General features: G+C 43.0%; 1 protein-coding gene across 6 annotated transcripts in view; it reads left to right on the top strand.

The window, feature by feature from the left end:
- The window catches only part of MAP3K7CL (MAP3K7 C-terminal like), a 207,190-nt gene that overhangs the window by 110,303 nt on the left and 73,868 nt on the right, over positions 1-23,019 (top strand). For all 6 annotated transcript variants that reach the window (XM_069204069.1, XM_069204065.1, XM_069204066.1 and 3 more), the window contains exon 2: positions 6,857-6,945. In XM_069204069.1, the coding sequence (XP_069060170.1) occupies positions 6,857-6,945 (89 nt within the window). The remainder of the gene's footprint in view (positions 1-6,856; positions 6,946-23,019) is intronic.

Below are 23,019 nucleotides of genomic sequence, written 5' to 3'. Positions count from 1 at the left end.
GTGTGGGTTTATTATTCTGAGAAGTTTGATACTAAACTTCCCAGTATTCAGTGTAGCCATTATGGAGCTGTGGAGTTCGTTTTTGACAGACTCCCAGCCCATATACTCTTAAGGCTACCCTGCACTTACAATGTCTAAGGTTTTGCTTAGACACTGTAGGGGCATAGTGCTCATGCACATATGCCCTCACCTGTGGTATAGTGCACCCTGCCTTAGGGCTGTAAGGCCTACTAGAGGGGTGACTTACCTATGCCACAGGCAGTGGGAGGTTGGCATGGCACCCTGAGGGGAGTGCCATGTTGACTTAGTCATTTTCTCCCCATCAGCACACACAAGCTGGCAAGCAGTGTGTCTGTGCTGACTGAGGGGTCCCTAGGGTGGCATAAGACATGCTGCAGCCCTTAGAGACCTTCCCTGGCATCAGGGCCCTTGGTACCATGGGTACCAGTTACAAGGGACTTACCTAGGTGCCAGGGTTGTGCCAATTGTGGAAACAATGGTACATTTTAGGTGAAAGAACACTGGTGCTGGGGCCTGGTTAGCAGGGTCCCAGCACACTTCTCAGTCAAGTCAGCATCAGTATCAGGCAAAAAGTGGGGGGTAACTGCAACAGGGAGCCATTTCTTTACACAAGCCCCCCCCAGCCCACAGGCCAGGAGACTCAGCCAAAGCTGGGAGAGTCTTCCTAGTCTGTCAGGCGAGGAAGAGTAGAGGAAATAGGCTGGTTTGTTGCAGGGCCTACTCTGCCTTACATCCTCCTGTTCAGGTCATTCCCTCTGGGGAACTGACCCACTTCCACAGTGATAGGACCTAGTCTGAACTGCCTCTTGTCTGTGCTTTTTATGTCTTCACCCATTCTCTCTATTTTGGGGTTAGAGGTATCCACCTCTGCTAATCTTATCTTAGCCAGGGTCACCCCTAGCTTACCCAAAGAGGTTACCCAGAGCTGGAGTAACCCCACCATGACCAACAGGGTCAGGGGGCCTAACTTGTTATTTGGCATGGGGTCAGACCACCATGCCAAGGATAGTGCAGCCATAAAGGCTAACACCCAGCAGAGGCCACTGACAGCTGTCAGTGCCCAGAACCACACCTTTAGCTCTTCACCTACAAGGGAAGGGGCTAAGTTACAGGCTTCTTTGGGTTCAGGGTGCCTGTCTGCTGTATTAGAGTGGGGGGTTACCACATCTTGTAGTAAACACCCTTCTTCCACTCTTTCTTCTGTTAGCTGAGGAGCCACCCACTCAGGCTTAACAGTTGCCTGACTAGCCAGGACTTCTTGTGGGTCAGGTTGGATTTTATCAGAGCCACTTTTGGAGTTCTCCCCCACTGGAGCAGAATCTCCTTGGCTTGCTGGAACCTTGGCTAAAGGTTGTCCACCTTTCCTACTCTGTTTCCTTTTCTTTTTCTTCTGGGGCCTACTTGCATTTACTGCAGAGGTAGGCACTCCAGACTCCTTGGGAGAGGACTGGCCCTGGACCAGTTCTTCTCTTAGGCTCTGACTAACCTCTGGGTAGTCATTTCCAAGGAGACAATCAAGGGGGAGGTCTGTACTGACTACCACCCTTCTCCAGCTAAAAGTTCCACCCACTTCTATGGGCACAAAAGCCACAGGCCTATTAGTGACCCTGTCTGGGCTAACTCTTACTCTGGCCATCTCACCTGGGATGTACTGGTTTGAGAACACCAGCCTGTCATGCACAATAGTGTGACTGGCACAAGTGTCTCTCAGGGCAGTGGCTGGGATTCCATTCACCTGTAGGTGGTGGAAGTGTCTACTTCCCTCTGGAATCTCCAACTCACCTGTTGGGCCCTTTTTCCAGTTGAAGGCTATGAAGACCTCCTCATCTGAGGAGTCATCCCCAATGGCTACACTGGTCACCCCTGGGATTTTGCTAGGGGGTTTGTTTTTGGGACAAGAAGTGTCCTTGGTGTGGTGCCCTGTCTGTTTACAGTTATGGCACCATGCCTTAGTGGCATCCCAGCTCTTACCCTGGTACCCACCTTGGTTTTGGGTTGTGTCTCTGGGCCCACCCACCTGGTCTGGTTTTTGGGGGCCTACAGGGGACTCTTTTTCTTTGTTTCTAGTGTCACCCACTTTCTCCTGGGGAGGCTTTGTAACCCCTTTCTTTTGGTCACCCCCAGTGGAAGTTTTGGTTACCCTAGTCTTGACCCAGTGGTCTGCCTTCTTTCCCAATTCTTGGGGAGAAATTGGACCTAGGTCTACCAGATACTGATGCAACTTTTCATTGAAGCAGTTACTTAAAATGTGTTCTTTCATACACAAATTATAAAGCCCAACATAGTCATACACTTCATTTCCAGTTAACCAACCATCTAGTGTTTTTACTGAGTAGTCTACAAAATCAACCCAGGTCTGGCTCGAGGATTTTTGAGCCCCCCTGAATCTAATTCTATACTCCTCAGTGGAGAATCCAAAGCCCTCAATCAGGGTACCCTTCATGAGGTCATAAGATTCTGCATCTTTTCCAGAGAGTGTGAGGAGTCTATCCCTACACTTTCCAGTGAACATTTCCCAAAGGAGAGCACCCCAGTGAGATCTGTTTACTTTTCTGGTTACACAAGCCCTCTCAAAAGCTGTGAACCATTTGGTGATGTCATCACCATCTTCATATTTTGTTACAATCCCTTTGGGGATTTTTAGGATGTCAGGAGAATCTCTGACCCTATTTAAGTTGCTGCCACCATCGATGGGACCTAGGCCCATCTCTTTTCTTTCCCTTTCTATGGCTAGGAGCTGCTTTTCCAAAGCCAATCTTTTGACCATCCTGGCTAACAGGGGGTCATCTTCACTGGAGTTATCCTCAGTGATTTCAGAGGTGTTGGTCTCTCCTGTGAGGGAACCAGCATCTCTGACTATTATTTTTGGAGTCAGGGTTTGAGGGACCCTGTTCTCCCTAGATAGGACTGGTAGGGGGGAATTTTCCTCCAAGTCACTATCCTCTTCCTCTGAGTTGCTACCCTCAGAGGGGTTGGCCTTTTCAAACTCTGCCAAAAGCTCCTGGAGCTGTATTTTGGTAGGTTTGGGGCCCATTGTTATTTTCTTTATTTTACAGAGTGACCTTAGCTCCCTCATCTTAAGATGGAGGTAAGGTGTGGTGTCGAGTTCCACCACAGTCACATCTGTGCTAGACATTTTGCTTCTAAAAGTTGGAATACTTTTTAAGAATCTACAACTGGTTCTAGAATCTAATTCAAACTTTTACAAACTTTTAAACTCTAAAAGAAATGCTAAACAGGATCTAACACAAGGCCCTAGCAGGTCTTTTAAGAATTTAGAAAACTTTTCAAATTGCAAAAATCAATTTCTAATGACAATTTTGGAATTTGTCGTGTGATCAGGTATTGGCTGAGTAGTCCAGCAAATGCAAAGTCTTGTACCCCACCGCTGATCCACCAATGTAGGAAGTTGGCTCTGTATGTGCTATTTCAAAGTAAGGAATAGCATGCACAGAGTCCAAGGGTTCCCCTTAGAGGTAAAATAGTGGTAAAAATAGATAATACTAATGCTCTATTTTTGTGGTAGTGTGGTCGAGCAATAGGCTTATCCAAGGAGTAGTGTTAAGCACTTGTTGTACATACACATAGACAATAAATGAGGTACACACACTCAGAGACAAATCCAGCCAATAGGTTTTGTATAGAAAAATATCTTTTCTTAGTTTATTTTAAGAACCACAGGTTCAAATTCTACATGTAATATCTCATTCGAAAGGTATTGCAGGTAAGTACTTTAGGAACTTCAAATCATCAAAATTGCATGTATACTTTTCAAGTTATTCACAAATAGCTGTTTTAAAAGTGGACACAGTGCAATTTTCACAGTTCCTAGGGGAGGTAAGTATTTGTTAGGTTAACCAGGTAAGTAAGACACTTACAGGGCTTAGTTCTTGGTCCAAGGTAGCCCACCGTTGGGGGTTCAGAGCAACCCCAAAGTCACCACACCAGCAGCTCAGGGCCGGTCAGGTGCAGAGTTCAAAGTGGTGCCCAAAACACATAGGCTAGAATGGAGAGAAGGGGGTGCCCCGGTTCCGGTCTGCTTGCAGGTAAGTACCCGCGTCTTCGGAGGGCAGACCAGGGGGGTTTTGTAGGGCACCGGGGGGGACACAAGTCCACACAGAAATTTCACCCTCAGCAGCGCGGGGGCGGCCGGGTGCAGTGTAGGAACAGGCGTCGGGTTCGCAATGTTAGTCTATGAGAGATCTCGGGATCTCTTCAGCGCTGCAGGCAGGCAAGGGGGGGATTCCTCGGGGAAACCTCCACTTGGGCAAGGGAGAGGGACTCCTGGGGGTCACTTCTCCAGTGAAAGTCCGGTCCTTCAGGTCCTGGGGGCTGCGGGTGCAGGGTCTCTCCCAGGCGTCGGGACTTTAGGTTCAAAGAGTCGCGGTCAGGGGAAGCCTCGGGATTCCCTCTGCAGGCGGCGCTGTGGGGGCTCAGGGGGGACAGGTTTTGGTACTCACAGTATGAGAGTAGTCCTGGGGTCCCCCCTGAGGTGTTGGATCGCCACCAGCCGAGTCGGGGTCGCCGGGTACGGTGTTGCAAGTCTCACGCTTCTTGCGGGGAGCTTGCAGGGTTCTTTAAAGCTGCTGGAAACAAAGTTGCAGCTTTTCTTGGAGCAGGTCCGCTGTCCTCGGGAGTTTCTTGTCTTTTCGAAGTAGGGGCAGTCCTCAGAGGATGTCGAGGTCGCTGGTCCCTTTGGAAGGCATCGCTGGAGCAGGATCTTTGGAAGGCAGGAGACAGGCCGGTGAGTTTCTGGAGCCAAGGCAGTTGTCGTCTTCTGGTCTTCCTCTGCAGGGGTTTTTCAGCTAGGCAGTCCTTCTTCTTGTAGTTGCAGGAATCTAATTTTCTAGGGTTCAGGGTAGCCCTTAAATACTAAATTTAAGGGCGTGTTTAGGTCTGGGGGGTTAGTAGCCAATGGCTACTAGCCCTGAGGGTGGGTACACCCTCTTTGTGCCTCCTCCCAAGGGGAGGGGGTCACATCCCTAATCCTATTGGGGGAATCCTCCTTCTACAAGATGGAGGATTTCTAAAAGTCAGAGTCACCTCAGCTCAGGACACCTTAGGGGCTGTCCTGACTGGCCAGTGACTCCTCCTTGTTTTTCTCATTATCTCTCCTGGACTTGCCGCCAAAAGTGGGGGCTGGGTCCAGGAGGCGGGCAACTCCACTAGCTGGAGTGCCCTGGGGCATTGTAACACGAAGCTTGAGCCTTTGAAGCTCACTGCTAGGGGTTACAGTTCCTGCAGGGGGGAGGTGTGAAGCACCTCCACCCAGAGCAGGCTTTGTTTCTGTCCTCAGAGAGCACAAAGGCTCTCACCGCATGAGGTCAGACACTCGTCTCTCAGCAGCAGGCTGGCACAGACCAGTCAGTCCTGCACTGAACAATTGGGTAAAATACAGGGGGTATCTCTAAGATGCCCTCTGTGTGCATTTTTTAATAAATCCAACACTGGCATCAGTGTGGGTTTATTATTCTGAGAAGTTTGATACTAAACTTCCCAGTATTCAGTGTAGCCATTATGGAGCTGTGGAGTTCGTTTTTGACAGACTCCCAGCCCATATACTCTTATGGCTACCCTGCACTTACAATGTCTAAGGTTTTGCTTAGACACTGTAGGGGCATAGTGCTCATGCACATATGCCCTCACCTGTGGTATAGTGCACCCTGCCTTAGGGCTGTAAGGCCTACTAGAGGGGTGACTTACCTATGCCACAGGCAGTGGGAGGTTGGCATGGCACCCTGAGGGGAGTGCCATGTTGACTTAGTCATTTTCTCCCCATCAGCACACACAAGCTGGCAAGCAGTGTGTCTGTGCTGACTGAGGGGTCCCTAGGGTGGCATAAGACATGCTGCAGCCCTTAGAGACCTTCCCTGGCATCAGGGCCCTTGGTACCATGGGTACCAGTTACAAGGGACTTACCTAGGTGCCAGGGTTGTGCCAATTGTGGAAACAATGGTACATTTTAGGTGAAAGAACACTGGTGCTGGGGCCTGGTTAGCAGGGTCCCAGCACACTTCTCAGTCAAGTCAGCATCAGTATCAGGCAAAAAGTGGGGGGTAACTGCAACAGGGAGCCATTTCTTTACAGAGTACCTGCATCACTGTTTACAATTTAGAGGCAGTTTTAACACTTTCGGTCGTATTCAGTGTGGTCACGCATAAAACGTGAAAAAGAAAATAAATCCCAATTATGACATAAAATACCAATTTTGGCTTGAAACCTCGTCAGTGGTTCAGCAATGTATGAGGCTGGCAATGAAAGATGTATTAACCTATTCATAGTTTTTCACCTTTCACCTTCCTTCTTACTATGGTGACTTATCTAACGACACAGCCCTACAGAAAATCCCTAAACTTTATGCTAACCTCAAAATAATATATCTTTCGATTTTTTTCGAGATCTGCCCGCTCAGATACTCATTATTCTCAGTTTATGGCCTCTCAGAGTTTATGATAGGGATGCTTGTTTTGGACATGAAACACTCTTGGCACTGGCAGGAATAAAAGGAGGAATTTAGCTTATGTCATGATGTAATCATTGATACCAAGTAAGGAGTGTTTTGAACTTATGTTTCATTTTTCTCCCAATTAGGTGGTAAGCCATGTCTTCGCTGTCGAGGTATCGCAGACAATACTTTACTCCAGTGTCACAGGGTCAACTATTGTTAAATATAATTTAATGGAACCAGATGTGTGTAATTATAGCCTTAGCTCTGGACATATTAGGTGCTGGATTCTGTATTTTTATTCTCTGCTATCTTGTCGTTGGTTTGTTAGGCTTGGTTGTCTTTGGTTAGCTTCTGACATTAATTTATATTTCACATCTTTTTTTGCAGCCTAACAACAGAAGCCCACATGATCACCACAGCGAGGGTACCAGCTGCTAAACCAGTTCAGATCTCCTTCAGCCTCAATGATTCCTCAGGTACTGACTCTGTCTTAACATCGACCCATTTGTAACATCCTTACTGTTGCGCTGTCAAAAAGGTCCATCAGTCAGTAGCAGTTATTAGTTCGACTCCTTGAGCTTATATAAAACGCCATGTCTACACATAACTTTTCTATTCCATTACCAGGCATACAAGCCGCTAGTGATGATTACCGTTTAGTACAATCCACTGTTAGCATTCACAAACTCCACCCAAAGCATTAATTATTTACTAATTGCCCCAATGATGTACATTCGTTACTACTAGGAAGCATTGTTGCGGTCGGAGAGAGCTGTAGAAGTCATCTACACCCACATTCCACATGATTGTAGAAGAGATGACTATGTGAAGTAAGTGTGATTTTGGTAGGATGGATGTGGCTTAGCATTCTATGTGCTGGTTCATAAGATGCTACACTTGGCTGTCATAGAAGACCAGCCACACATTTTCCCTCATGAAATAATTTGTATTTTGTATACTGAATTACTCTTGATGGGCGAGCAATCAGATCTGTTTCTGGAGTGCTTGGAGTACCCCATTCCGCGTTCCTCAAAATCATATGCCCTACTGTTTCGTTGTTAGTTCATAGTTATTTGTTCAAGATATTTGAGATCTGATTTGTTGGCAACTGAATTGTCATAATCATCAAGGGATATACTCAGTGACTGATATAGATAACTTTTATAATTGGAGGTTGCCAAATACAGTTTATAAGAATGGGTTTTGGACTTGGCCTTTTCTGCAAGGTCATCCCTAGACTTTTGCTTTCACTCCTCCATTTTGCTGAATTCGTTTTTGTTGTTCTTGTGACTGTGTGCACTTTACCAATGCTAACCAGTGCCGAAGTGCTTCTATTCTCTCCTTGAAACATAATAGAATTCACAGACACGCAATTGCCCTATTTAATTTACTTGTAAGTCCTTAGTAAAGTGGTGTTACCTGTGCCCAGGGCCTGAAAATTAAATTCTACTAGTGGGCCAGTAGCACTGGTTGTGCCATTCACATAAATGGCTTAAGCAGCACTGTAAAAAACATGCATTGACGTGTGTTTGTGCAGTTTTAAAATGCCATGTTGACCTGGCAAAATAAACATTTTACCAGGCTTAAACCTTCATTTTTAATACTAATATGTGAGCCCTAGAGTAGGCGCTGGACAACCCAGAGGACAGGGTACGATTTATTTAGAAAAGTAGAGCATGTACTTTTAAGTTTTACATGTCCTGGTAGTGAAAAACTCCTAAGTTCATTTTTCAATACTGCACGGCCTACCTCTCCCATAGGATATCATTGAATTACCTTATTACACTTTTTAAAAGGGAACAGGTAGCCTTTCCTTGCCTAGTGTCTCTATAAATATAAAGACAAATCCTAATTTATGGTGAAGTTGATTTAAAATTACAATTTTGAAAATGTGACTTTTAGGAAGTTGGCATTTTCTTGCCTTAGCCATTTGGTGCCTGTAGCCAGTCTGTGGGTCTCATGACTTGTTGTAACTAAATGTAAATGTAAATTAGCACTTGTATAGCGCACTACTCACCCGTTAGGGTCTCAAGGCACTGTACTCATACCGCTATGGAACCCCTCCTGGCTTTTCCCTGTGAGGTGCCCACTCCTGAGCACCCCCAGGGTGAAGCGAGGCATCCAAGCACTGTTGGGGCCGTTGTGGAGATTAAGCAAGCTATTGCCCAGAGTTGCAGAGTGGGACCCATGAATTAGATTAGGCACCGAGGTGAGAATTATCTGGTCAAGGGGAATTGAGCCCAAGACCTGCCGAAGCGGGATTTGAACCCTGGTCTTGAGCCAGATCTCTGCTTCAGGGTCTGCTGCTCTAACCATTGAGCCACACTTCTCCACTACAGTTGGGCTTTGTATGTTCCTCCTAGATAGCCACACACAATCAGAAGCTTAGATGTGACTGGATTCGCCATCCCTGGCAGGATGGTAAGGAGGAGCAGGGCCCAATCTCACTTACACCTGAATAGGCCGTGTCCTGTGTTAAAATAAAGGTCTTCATACCCGTGTAGTTAGTCTGGAGCCAGGGTCAGGAAGCATGGCATCTGTGCACTTGAAAGGCATGACTCTAGAAGCTTCATCCCACTTCAGAGGCACAACTTTGTATAAATACTGCAACTCAGACACCATTACTTCATTACACTTCTGGACCTGTGGATACTCTTCCAGGAAGTAAGACTGCTGTGTTGCTGAAAGTACTGTCACTCTGCTGGCTGCTGCTCTCAAAGACTGCTGCTCTGAAGGACTGCTGCCCTGCTGACCTGCTACCTGCTGCCCTATTACCTGGGTGTGAAGGACTGGACCTGCATCTCTTAACCCCAAAGCCAAGAGTGACTCCAATGGCTAGTTGGCTGGCCTCCTGATCAGAAGCCTCAGGGACATAACAGGCTTCCATTAACCTTGAACCCAGCACCTGGACTCTGCCATCTGTAAATCCTGCCCTCCTAAGTGGTGCCACCGCAGTTCTGGACCCTTGGAAGTATGGCTGAAGGTGCTTCTGTCAAGCCCAGCTGTGGTCTTCATCTGAACTGACACAAAGTGACATGAACCCATGCAGAGCTGCCAGCCTCATTGGAATCTACGCAGAACAGTGCAAAGACCTGCAAAGCCTCACAGCACAGATGGTAGCTCGTCTGAACCAAGATAAAGCAACACCAGGCTCCACCGAGATTTGTCGCACAGTTCCCCTGGACCAATGCAAAGTGACGCCAAGTCTTGCAAAGCCTTGCCACACAGCTCACCGGGACTGATGCAAAGCAACGCCCAGCCCTGCAAATCCTCACTGCACAGCTCCCTTGGAACTAATGTTGGACAACTTGAAGTCTTGCAAAGCACTGCCACGCAGACTGAGCACCAAGATTTAAGGTACTGTGTTCACCAGACCTAAGTGGGTCCCTGTTGCCGGCCCGCAATCCATCGCTGTCAGCCTGAACTTGTGACTTTGTTTATTAAGGGGTATGTAATTTAAGGGTACATAATTATGTCACTTAGGAATGCCCTATTCAATGTTAGGAGTTGGGCTACACAAAACCCTTACAATAGAGGACACTTTGCCAGTGTTGATGATCTTTAAAGGCACAGAAATGGGGGGACAATGTTAATTATTAGTAATTTCTTCGTGTTCCACTATTTCTCACACATGAAGTCACTTTCTTCCTATTAAAATGAATACCAAATGTACTATTTTTGGGATAATTATTTGCATGTGTGTTCTTGATGATATCCACCTGGTCAGTTAAAGCACATACCATAAACACTGGCAAGACTAAATATAATATTTAAACAAGTGTTGGCAAAACTAATTAACCTTGCTTACTTGTAATACTTATAGCAGGTGCATGGTTACACCATGATTCCTTGAATCCCATACTGAGAGAAAGTTTAGCTGTTTTACCTCTGATATAATATGATCAAATAAACAATGTAGACATGCCTGATACAAATGGGTTAGTAGTATGGCTATAATAAACTGCTAGCAAGCAACTAAAGCTCATATTTTGTATATATGTAATGCTATTCGTTGTGTATGTGTTAATGGATTTCAATATTCCCCATCAACACAGTTTGTGGTTTTGATTTTCTAGCCCGCATCGGCCCACGTGGGTTATCATGCGTGCACCACACAAATGTGTAATCATCCTCACAAGTAGCGCAGCCCCAGAGATATTTAAAATGAACAACTGTCACAGAACCCTTCATCAACCTCACAATCTGCTGATTTCTGAAATATTTTGTTTCTGGTTTGAATTATCCAGATATGAAACACATCAAGTTGTCAGCTCTTAGAAATATTCCCTGGTGTGAAAACAACACACTTTGTTCAGGAACCAGAGAACACATTTTCACATGTGTGAATAACTATGACTAGTAAACTACGGATGAGTTTTGTTTATGTGGGCATGTGTTTGTAATGAGTATTTGTGTGTGTGTGCATCTTTGTGTGTTGGGGATAGTTTGTCTTTCTTTAACAGTACCTTTGCAATGAGATTGCTTGAGATAAAAAAAAGTCCTCAACATTTACTACTACACATATACATTTAAACATTAAATATAATCAAATAACACATAGGTTTAATCTGATATGATGGACAGCATCTGACTTGTATGCTTCAACTTGCTGCCCCCAAGCAGACACATCTATGCATATGAGCATTGTAGACTAGTAGATACATACCACCCAACAGCTATTATATCTACTTTCACACAGCCACCATGTGAATCATGAGTGAAAAGCACCTAACAGCATCCATATGTTATACTGTCTGGAGCCTAGCATTACACAATTTTTGTAAAGAATGGTGGTAAAATGGTTGCCCCTTCCATACCATCTCCCTGCCCCCTGCTGACATCTGTCGCACAGAACACTGATTCCATGCTAGTTGTCAACAGTACTCTTCAAGTCCTTGACGAAGGATGAGTGTGCCCATTCATCATCATTAAATACTATACAGAGTTTGACACAATGGATCTTTTGATTCTCCTCACCACCTTGAACTTAGGCAATGAACATGCTGAAAGTTTTTTCACAGATTCCTGTTGGATTACAAACACATAACCAAAAATGACGATTGAAGACTTTATTTCTGCACCTTCCTATAGTGTCAACCAGGACCAGATCCCACACTACTTAACTCTCCAACATATATGTATAGCCCAAAGAGCTGCTGGCAAACTCCTACGTTGAAATACACCAATATAATGATAGAAAAATGTGTGGTTTAATGGCTCAATTGCTCAATTTCGTATCTGCAATTCTGTATCTTAATCTCCACTTTCAAGTTTGCCCAAAATAGTATGATTCTAGGCAAATCGTTTAATTTATGTGTGCATAAAAAACACCCCTGTACCAATGTGTCCTTAACACAGTGTGTGAGTTGAATTGGGTCGCAAATAGGCCTACCTCATTAATATTCATTAGGTAGGTTGTGCTTTGCGACCCATTGTAAATTGCAAGAATCACAGGTATAGTGGCCTGCTGTGGTCAGCAGACCGCTATGTCTTGTGATTCCTTTTTTTATAAGGCATTTTTTTAAATGCAGCCCGTTGTCGTTAAAGGAAAAAGGAATGCATTTCAAAAATATTTAGTTTTAGTTTTTTAAGAGTAGGCAGGTGTCTGTGGGACCACTGCCTGCTCCTAAATTTTTTTCACCCATATTCAAAAAGGGGAAGGGGTACCTTGGGGATCCCTTCCCATTTGCGAATGGGTTACCACCTCCTTCAAGGAGTCAGTAAAATTTGAATGTTTTGTGACTGCATTTCGGTTGCAAAACATTAACACATACCAACTTGAGTCGCTATTAGGAAGGGACAACCTAAACAAGCCCCTTCCTAATACAAATCGCTAACCCATTTTGCAATTTGGTAATAGGTTACTGAATTGCAAAATAGGGGTTGGTACTTAAGAATATGATTTTGAATGGTTCTAAACGGCCCAGTTCTGCCAATCGGGCAATTTCCGAGTGCTAAAAATATTTGTACATCTGGCCCCCAAATCCTCAAATTTAGGAGAATCACACCTTCCACATATCTCATATCTGAATTTTGCCTCTAAAGTTCATTACAAGTGGGCTGGAATTCACGAAGCGTCTGGTAACACATTTTACTGGTCAAACTGGGAGTTACAAGTAATGCAGGTAAATATGCATTTTGGTTTTTCCCATTCAAGGACATTTTAGCAGCAAAAAGCTGCAGCAATATTCAAATGGGAAAAAGGCAAAACAGAAGTACTGTGTCTGGGAACTGGGTCCGGAAACACCAATTCTTCCATAATTTTTCAGTTCTAAGAAGCATCTCTAGGTATGAATTAGAATAGCATAATAGAGCTAAATCTCAGATTTACTGCAGTATTGGTAATTTCTGTGACAAAATATCATGGTGTTACTCCTGAGTTACTCATACTTGAGATGCATTTATATTGTCCAAGGGATGATTAATATTGTTTAGCTGTGAGATTATGAGGCTTGCTTGGCTTGATTCAAACCCACCAACTGCTTGCACAAGAGTGTAATCAACACCATGGCTGTGTGAAACTAAAAAGAAACAATCTGTATGGTTATCTACGATCATATTGTATAATGAACATTGGTTCATCTCTCTAACCAGAATCTTGACCTGGTGCTTGGCTTAATCACTATAATTGTCAAATGGGCCACTTGTCATCAGTGACCTATAAAGAAACGGCTCTGACGAAATCGCTCATGCCACCTAAGCTATCCCTCATCTCTACTTAACGGCCCTGGATGACGAGCCGAGAGAGGTAATCTATCCACAGCAGCTTCAGGGCCATGTCACTGGCTTCTGTTCCCCTTCAGCATGACCTAAGTGGCAGAGTTGAGTTTGTATTGTTTCCTATCTTAGACTGCTAAAGCTCATTGATATAGTTCATCTTTTTGTGAAGCCAGCAGCTATCGGGCAAGCTCATTTGAGTCTGGTTGGTTTTGTGGCATGTAAGTAGGGTCTTTGGTACGTATCTTTGCACATCTATTTAAAAAAATAAAAGTTACGATGGCCCCGGGGAACGTCGGATATGGTACTGGGTCTACAGTTGAACAATTAGTTGGTGCCCGCAGAAGGAGGCATAATGGGTGCTTATTTTGTAACAGCTTGTGTTTTGGGGATCCCAGGGTGGGACTCTCTTCTGGGTTTTTATTGTATTTTACTGTATTTATATAGAAGGTGTTATGATTATGCACCCTTATAGGCACCAGGCAGGAGTATGCTGCTTAAGAGCTTTGGCATTTGAAGGGTGTTTCTTGGTGTTTACTTTTATTTTCCCTTTTTAATCTATTTTAATCTGTTGTAACGATTTTAATTAATCATGCAATAAAAGATTAATTAATTCCTTCAGAATTGGACCACTTGAAAAATAACTACCAGATATCGATTGGCATATTAACCCCAAACATAGATTCACAAGCCAATACAGAACCATTTCAAAGACAGTGTCCACAAAGCACAAGGTCCCTGTAAAGTTTGTGAAGCCACATTTCATAATCACTATGGAAAAAGGTACAGTTCAGAATACATTCTAAGTCACTACCTAAACCTATTACAATCATACTTCAAGGACCTATGTTCTGTTAGCGTACGGTCCAAGGGAGACAAGAAGCTTCAACTTCCCTAATCTGCTTCTGATTTAAATGTCAGACAACTAAGTGGGACTGCAAATAAGTAGTTATCTTCTTCTCTGAAATCCTTCTGAAAGGGTTTAAAGACATCCAGAAGGACAACATTTCAAAAACAAAAGATGGAGAGGTAGCAATTCACAATGCCAAGTTAACTAGCACAGAAATACCCAACATCCAATTCTTGTCAGTTCAGTGTATTGCTGCTTGACACTAAGTCAACTCAAATATCTCTTCTGCATTACAGTTATTTTCCTAGAATCAACTCCCCATTCTTGAAAGAATTTCTTGAATTTACTGGGCACCTCCAGGCAGGGAAAATCTGTTCATGGGTGATTTAATTGTGGGTTGACAGAGCAGACTCCAAACAATTATTTGATTACCTTGAAAAATATTGAGGTCATAGATTTCATTCAGGTTGTGCGTGGCACAACTCATACCCCTGGAAACTCAATGAACCTCATGCTTACTCACATTTTAGAGACTTCTTAGCACATGAACCTTCTGGCATTTTTTGAATCTAAAGTCACAAATATACATGACTTCTTTGCCAGTAAAACAAGTCAGACTCCTTATCTCACTGTAACTACATTCTACATGCTACATACTGTCCATTGGAGAAAGAGGAACTATGAGCCTTAGTCTACAAATCCAAATCTTCCAACTTTTCTATTGATCCACACATAGCTTTTTGCCTGAGGAAATACCTTCTCTTTAGCATCGTATTTGACATTCATCAGCGAAACCTCTCTTGTATTAAAATCCCTGAAGCATATCAGCATTACTCTTTGCCAGAGGAAACCCACACTTGACCCCATGCAGTTGCCTGGTGCCAAGTCTCTTACTGCTCATTCCCTGCCAAGATCACATAGGAGGAGATGGCAACTTCCAAAAATACCTTGAGCACAACCAAATCTATCATAATCATCAGTCATGTAATTAGCCTTCAAGGAGCACCAACTCAGCCTTTTCATTAATCATACAGACCTCCTACTCTCCTTGGATGGAAAATAGAACTAAATCCTCTTCAAACTGTAAAAACTATAAAACCCTGGACCACATTTATCTTCTGTTTCACCTTGAGGAATGGGATAGACAGCCTGGAACCACCTTGGAACTGATCTGATCTTTCTTATCTTGTTGCAGCCAACAAGGCCAAATCTGAGTTTCTGAATCTTACAGTACAATGCAGAATTCCTCAGTGGTTTTCCTTGTCTCCCTCCTATTCAATATTTAAATGTCCCCTCAGGCACAGCTACTGAACCAATATAGAGCGAACCGCCAGATGGACACTGATAAAAACCAGATCCTCTTCCAACTGTAAAATAGGCCAACAAACCAGGATACTGTTGCTCAAATGTGGGTTTACTTAAAAAATGACAGACAAGAGGCGCTTGGCAAAACAGGAACAGTTGGTTTAATTATGACAGTCTCAAAGTACATTGGTTCTGAGTGCCTTTATGTACATTTCTTGAAGTGTCATAAGACAAATCTATGCATTCTTTGGAGAAAGGAATCTGGGCCTAGTCACAGAGTCATAATTCTGACCATCTGATAAGGTGCAACAATAGGTCTCCACCTTGCGTTAACATAATGCGGGTGAGTAGGTAGCATGTCCAAATGTTCTGCATGGGGAGCACCTGATAACTGTGTGTTGCACATGTGCTGTGTTCTAACTGGCTTAGTGTTCCTAACTTCATGTGGAATTTAACTTTTATGGTGTTCTGAGAATGTGCACCCCTCCGGCCAAATGTGTTTTAATGAGGGCCTATCTCCTAGGACCATTGTGGTGCTGCTGCCTATCTGAGGGTTCGATTTGGGTTTTTCCTGTTCACACATTTGTCTGTGGGCTACTTGTCACCCCACCTGTGATCTGTCAATCAGTTGCTTCAGGCCTAGGTCACAGGGCTTTCCTGACCACATATGTCTGTCTAGGGGTTGATGAGGAGGTCACAATGGGTGGATGCAACAACTGTGATGTGAGTTCATTGTTACGAGATCACACATATCATGGCGTACATTGACATCGTTTTTATCAATATTAACAATACATACCATGCCTAAACCATATGTGCTACCCGATCAATGGATGCTTCTAAGGCGTGAAGTTAGCGTAGATTTAGGTCATGTTGTTTGAATAAGTTGCTTCTATCCAATATTATTCACCTGGCCCCTGAAATTAAAATTAAATTTTCCACAATTGCATAAAAATTCTGTTTGTTTCCAAACTCTATTTCATTGTACAAATCAATGCAGTAATCAAGAGCACCAATTTGCCCTTTTCGTTTTGCAAAAACTACTTTCTCTGCTCTCTTCTAACCTTGGAGTTAAGATGATGCAAACCCTGGTGTTGGCACACTTTCATTACTGTAATATGATTTTACCAGACTCCCTCAGAAATTACTCCAAAATCAAGTTGTGCGAATTTGTTTGAATTTACAGGGGGTGGGCCCCATGAAAGCAGCTTTGAAAGTGCGTCCCTTGCGACCAGTGGAGAAGAGAATAAAAAAGATGATCCTCTGCACTATTCATAAACCTTACACACAGAGGCCAGGGCACAGGACTTCCAGAAACGTGTACCTCACTAGGGCCTTCTCAGATGCGTATGATCATCCACTGTTCTCCTGATCTCCTAAAGAACCTATTCATTGCTCAAACATGGATAAAAACAGATCCTTACATTCCATAGTACGAGGTTGTAGAATGCATTTAGCCTAAGGTCTAAACCAAACCACAGGCACTTCAAGACAAAATTGACAATGACTCTGTCATGAGTCATCTATTATTGAACTCAAGTTCCCTCAGCTTGTTGGAATGAATACTGCATTCACTCGTAATTCAATGTTTTATTTCTATGATTTGTTTGTGTGACTACTGATAGACCACCCCCTCTGATTTAGAATCTTAGTACTATTAACATAAATCTCCGATATTAACAAAATATGGAGTTTTAATATACGTGAAGACTAGATTCCCACTGACTGTTTACCCCATTGGGAATTTCCCCAGGGACAGGATCCATTGGAGGCTGGGTTTTGAAGGTTGACAGCTCCCCAGGGTATTTGGCAGTGGACAAAACGGGGTCAAAAGGAGGCAAGAGAGATGGAACGAGAGAGGGTTAGAGAGATTGAAGGAGATAGAGAACTGAAGAGGTAGAGTGCGGACTGATTTGAATATTTTGTCAAGGCTGGTTTTGGGTTGCTGTCTGTCCCTGGAGATGACCCATTTATACTGGATCTACAGGCGATTTTCAGATGTGTATCCAGCAGCTATTTGCTGCCAGAGATATGTTGCAGAGAGAAAAGTTGCACAGTTATTGGTGGCAACTGTTAGAAAGCGAGCTGATGAATACAAGAGAAATTATTGCTCAGAGAATGCCATTACAGGCATCTCGTTCTGCCCTATATAGAGCTTCAAAAATTACCTTGACATAGCTTTGAGTTACACAGTATTACAGAGCCATCTCCTGGTATTACCACTGCATCTTATGGTTATACTAGAGATGATTGGTAATATTGCAAAGTAGGAAAAATGCCTTGTGACCTAATTACAGCAGAGACGTTTTAAGGCACAGACAAAGTAGGCTCTGTTCCAGAGTCCCATCCCTTCAGGGTCCCCCTGATAGAGCAGCTATGTTCTGCAAAGAGTTGCTTTGTTCTGCATATAGTTTTACCCAAATGCCCTTGAATAATTCTTAAACAGATTGCTTTACACATTGTTTCTTTGAATATATTTTGAATGTGGGTGATGTGTGAGCCTATTACAGAGATTTTGCAGATAAATGTTGTAGTTATGTTTCACGCATCACCACCGGTGACCCAACCAAAGAAGCAATGAAAGAGCTGAAATTGGATCATAAATTCAAAGCTGTTCCAAATATGTCCCTCATTAGAGGGCATTTTTGTTGCTCTACACTTTTACCACACACTTCTAACGGAAGGTTATATTTTGATAATTTTGGATTGAGTCCTGCAACTGAAGTACTATAGAGAAAATGACATTGAAAATAGGGTCGGTTATTTTTTAAGACATAAATTCCTGACATTTCAGAATGAGATGCAGATGGTCATTGTAACTAATGCTAGCAGACTATCTTTACACCTTTAACTCAATATAAGGTTGTTTTGAAACTGCCACACTCTTCAAACAGGAATTTAGGGACTCATTGATTTAGACAAATGAATACACCTGTGAAATCACAACAGGTCAATGTGTCCATGAATTCATTTGCCACCCTGTTCCCAATTCTCAGAATCAGTTAAAGCTGTCATTATAACATGTCAATGGTGGTCAATACTGGTCAATGGTGAAAATTATATGAAAGTGTCAGTGTACTAGATTCATGCTTTAGAACCACAGAATTTGGAGTGAAATTTAAGATTGAACGAGATTTTGTTGAAATCTAATGTAGGATACAGAAGTAGCAGTAATGTTATGTTACGTTCATCCACCGGCGCACAGTGACCAGTCAAAGTGGCAAACCAATTCATACTTCGAGGTTGCTAAATTCAGTATATTTAATTGGAACTGACAATCAAAACCTGATATTTAGAATATTTAAACCTTGCTACTAAGCATAATATAAAACAAAGTATTATTATTAGCAGTAATAATTGTAGTAGCTATATTAATATTACTACATATATTGCTACTAGTACTACTACTACTACTACTACTACTACTACTACTAGTAATAATAATAATAATAATTTACATATTGAGAATACTGAATGGTAGTAAATAGAAGTCCATATGTGACGTCTCACATATTTTGAAAATTCACAGGACAAAAGTGGTTTCACGGAAAGCATGAGGAACATATAGGTGGAAAAAATAGAAAAAAATATTTTAGGTGGTTCGATGGTGTAAAGCCAAACAGAAAAAAAACCTACATGATCGATTAGTATTAAACAGAGTTCACTCGGTTTCTTTTTGAGAGCAGGGCTAGCAATGATTATCAGCAAAGTTCTGAGTATTATGTTGTCCAGATTTCCTTCAACACCTTAAGCCGTGTCCTTAGAAGCACTAGCTGTGGTGCCTTATTCAATCCAAAGGAAATGGAGCTGTGAAACAAACGCATTTGTGATTTGGGCAGAGCTTAATTTGTAAATAAAAACGTGCTGGTGCCCAAAGCCCTCCTCTTAAACACAACGCTGCGGCAATTAAATGTGCCAACACGGAATACTGAGGCAGCATAATCCTGAAGCCATCTCGGGCCTCTCCAATTCATTTAGAGCCACTCCCTGCCCCTTCAGCTCACTTTTGCAGCTTTCTGCTTTCTCCCTTTGTGACGCTTTTTCGTTTTTTCTCTTTCTCCGTCTTTCCCACATGTTGTTTTTTGCTCGCAGCAAACGCTTGAGGCAGAAGAATAAGCCCCGGCCCTCAAAATTAAGAGCCAGTGCCCGGCACCTGAAGCACAAATTAAGCACTGGACTGGGGGTTCTTGCACTGACACTGGGGTCACTAGTTGCAATTGGGGATACTATCACAGCGAATGCATAGAGGCGTCAGCACTTTGGAAGGTATGTTTCAGTAGTTTCATTGCGGTTGATTTCTCATCGGTCTAAGGTCAATTAGCATTGATGGTGGAATGGGGATCCTAGTGGTCCCTGGTGCGCTGGTATTTGATAGAATGGCACTTTCTAGAGGAGAGACGCAATTGATAGTTTTTGACAAACCTATTGATTGAAACAAAAACATGCAATATATGTGGAACCCGTATTGCCTTTGAGTGTACTTCGTTATAAGTAGTATGTGAATGACTCAACCGGAGTTGAGAGGCAGCCTCTCAGGATGTTTCAACATGTCCAGCATGTGATCAGCTACAGGTACCAAAAGTAAGCATCCACAGTGGGCCTCTCACAGAAAGTTATTCGGTAGGAGCTTGCCTTCAGTCTGGCGGAACACTTTATTTTTGGGGTGTAGCGTGTCGGCCATAACAGATTGGGCTATTCTTGTTGGTATTTATCAGGCGCTTGTGCGGGGTTCTTCTTTCCATTTGCTTGCTCCATTTAAATTTAGGAAGGTCAGCTGCGAGTCGGTCAGATTCCTGCTCAGTTCATGCTCCGGGAGAGCCGCGAGTTCAAACGACTGCTGGAGTTCAGTAGTTGCATCGTTCAGCCCGACAATCTCTCACATACATAACAGCAACTGAAATGCCTTACACGAGTTTTATGGAAGCCCACCTCGTTTGCTACTTGCAACAGTTGCATGGATTGGGGGATAAGCTGATTATGTTGTACAGTATGGCATTCCTTGATTGCATACTAGAAAGAACTATTTTTAGTACCATTGTCTCAAGTTATTTTGTGTGTGTTTTGTGCTGTATTTTGATTGGTGTTTGACAGCTTCTGAAGTCTTCGTCCTAACTCATTTATTATTGTTATTAAAAAATGAGTTATGTTGCATTGATGACTTCTGGAAAAAAAACATTAAAAAGAGTCAAATAACAGATGCAAGTCAGAACTAACAGAACACTGTGACCCAGAGTTTTAGTCAAAATCTGTACAAGTTTCACAAGCAGGGTTTTCTTGTTCTAGGGTTCATACGACATAGAATTAACAGTGTAGATTAAAGTTCCGTTAAGTGTAGAGTGAAATAAATAAACAGCAATGTAGCCAATCTAAAAACACATGCCCAGTTAGTAATGAGCCGTTCATTTATCACGGCTATGCTATTCAACCTGAATACTGTCCACGTCCCCAGTATGCCAGAAATGGAAATACTCATTCAGACAGGTAAAAAAAGTGGAAAATGCAAGGTTGACTATTAAAATGTCTTCAGTAACGTTCCTTCAATAAGAATAAAGAATCAAAGTTACAAGCAAGTGTACAACTGAGAGCTTTCCAAACTGACATAGAACACCAGCCTTTGGAGTGTCAGTGGAGATATCCCAACATATACAAAGACCAATAACAAAGGGAGATATACCCCAGACGAGAGGGCAAGTAGGATCTTGTAGAAAATTACTATCTTTCGCGTGGTGTACCCACCAGAATTATGCCCCGTTTGTGTTGGCTGTAGATCTCTGGGCACTTTACCCTTGCTAACCAGCAGTAAAGTGCCTGTGCTTCTTCTTTTAACATGGTTGAATTTATATACTCCTAATTGGCATGCTTAACTTACATATAAGTTCCTAGTATATTGTAAAAGGTGTACTGAGGGCCTGTATGTTAAATGCCACTAGTGGACTAGTGCACATATTTTGCCATCCACTACAGTGATAGTGTAAACATGGCTTCAGGCCTACCATTATAGCCTGTGTAAAAACTGAAATTCCGCCTTTCAAAATAAACCCTTCTGACAGGGCCTTCCTTTCAATATTAATAAGTCACCCCTGTGTAGGTCTTATTGCACGTATGATAGAGTACGTGGTATTTAAAAGTAGGACATGTAGAAAGTTAATTTTAAGTATGCACTTCCAGTGACTAACACCTACAAAGCTATTTTCACCCTAGCAAGGCTGGCTCTTCTAAAGACTCAGCTTCACTTGTATACGATATTTGACAAAAGTTTATTTTAAGAAGAATATTCCATAACAAAGACCCTATTCATTAGAGGACTGTCCACTCTGACTACCAGTCTCCAACGGCCTTTCACGCATCACATTCCATTCCAAAGCTATCGGGCCCAAACACTCTAAGATCACAACATGCCACACAGGTCTAGTCCTTCTCACCCAGGCAAGAAGGCTGGAGACAGCAGGTCAGCACAGCAAAGCGGTAGTCCAGCAGAGTGCAGTCCAGCCGAGTGGCAGTCCTTCGGCAGCACAGCAGTTCTTCTTCCTGACACAGTATTCACAGATCCAGAAGTGTGCTGAAAGGTTAGTGTCTGAGATATCTTTCTTATACATAGTGGTGCCTTTGAGGTGGGGTAGACTTCAAAGATATGCCTTTGAAGTGCACAGATGCCCTGCACTGGCTTCAGACTAACTACAGGCGGTATGCAGCCTTTTGTGTGGGGATAGGGCACAGCCTATCCATGTGTAAGTGAGACTGGGCCCAGCTCTTCCCTCCCATTCTGCCCAGGGTGGCCCATCAAGTTACGCCTACGCTTCTATTGTGTGTGGCTGTCTAGGGGAATACACAAAGTCCACCTGCTAACCAGACCCAGTCATGTGACCAGAGACAGGCTGCAGGCACCAAATTGCTCAGACAAGAAAATGCAAACGTTCTAAAGGTATACAAAACAAAATGTTCCAGGAGGAAATATTTATATAAATATTCACAACATTCAGTGTTGGTCACCGAAATGATCCAACCAGAGCTAAAGTAGTAACAATGTATAACTATACAGTTAAGCATAGATCAATGATTAAGACAAAACAGTCATGCGTACCATTTTGTAAAAATGAAAAACACACTTTACTTTTGATATAAACAATGAATAATGGCACAGTTCCTATACACTCATAATGACTGGTGTCTCTTTTTTGGCTCTTACACAATGACCATCTCATATAATGATGTGTACAGATATAGCACTAACACTTCCTCTTCAACACCCCCAATATATGCAGTCCAGAGGGCTGAGAAATTGTAAGGTCCTCCTACTCATGGGCGATATAAATCACAAGTCCAAAGAAGCCAATGTGCTTACCTTCAGGCTTTACAATATTGGATACCATCAACATATGATGAAATCACTGTGGTTAGAGAGGACCAGTAGGTGACGTTTCGGTCCCACACGGCCATACGGTCCATGAGACCATCATCAGGACTCAGTGACACATACAGAATAGAACCTAAAATGCAATCATTAATCCTTTACATAGTCAATATATGCCCAATTTTGCTCAAAATTCAATTCATGGGTTACTAAGGACTGAGGGCCAGATGTACCAAAGGATTTTACCCATTCTGTGTCTATCAATCAATCAATCAATCAGTCCATTTATAGAGCGTGCTACTCACCAGAGAGGGTCTCAAGGTGCTG

This window comes from Pleurodeles waltl, chromosome 8, assembly GCF_031143425.1.
Source record: "Pleurodeles waltl isolate 20211129_DDA chromosome 8, aPleWal1.hap1.20221129, whole genome shotgun sequence".
NCBI classification, from domain to species: domain Eukaryota; kingdom Metazoa; phylum Chordata; class Amphibia; order Caudata; family Salamandridae; genus Pleurodeles; species Pleurodeles waltl.
The sequence above is the reverse complement of the archived record's forward strand: the minus strand, read 5'-3'. Positions and strand labels throughout refer to the sequence as shown.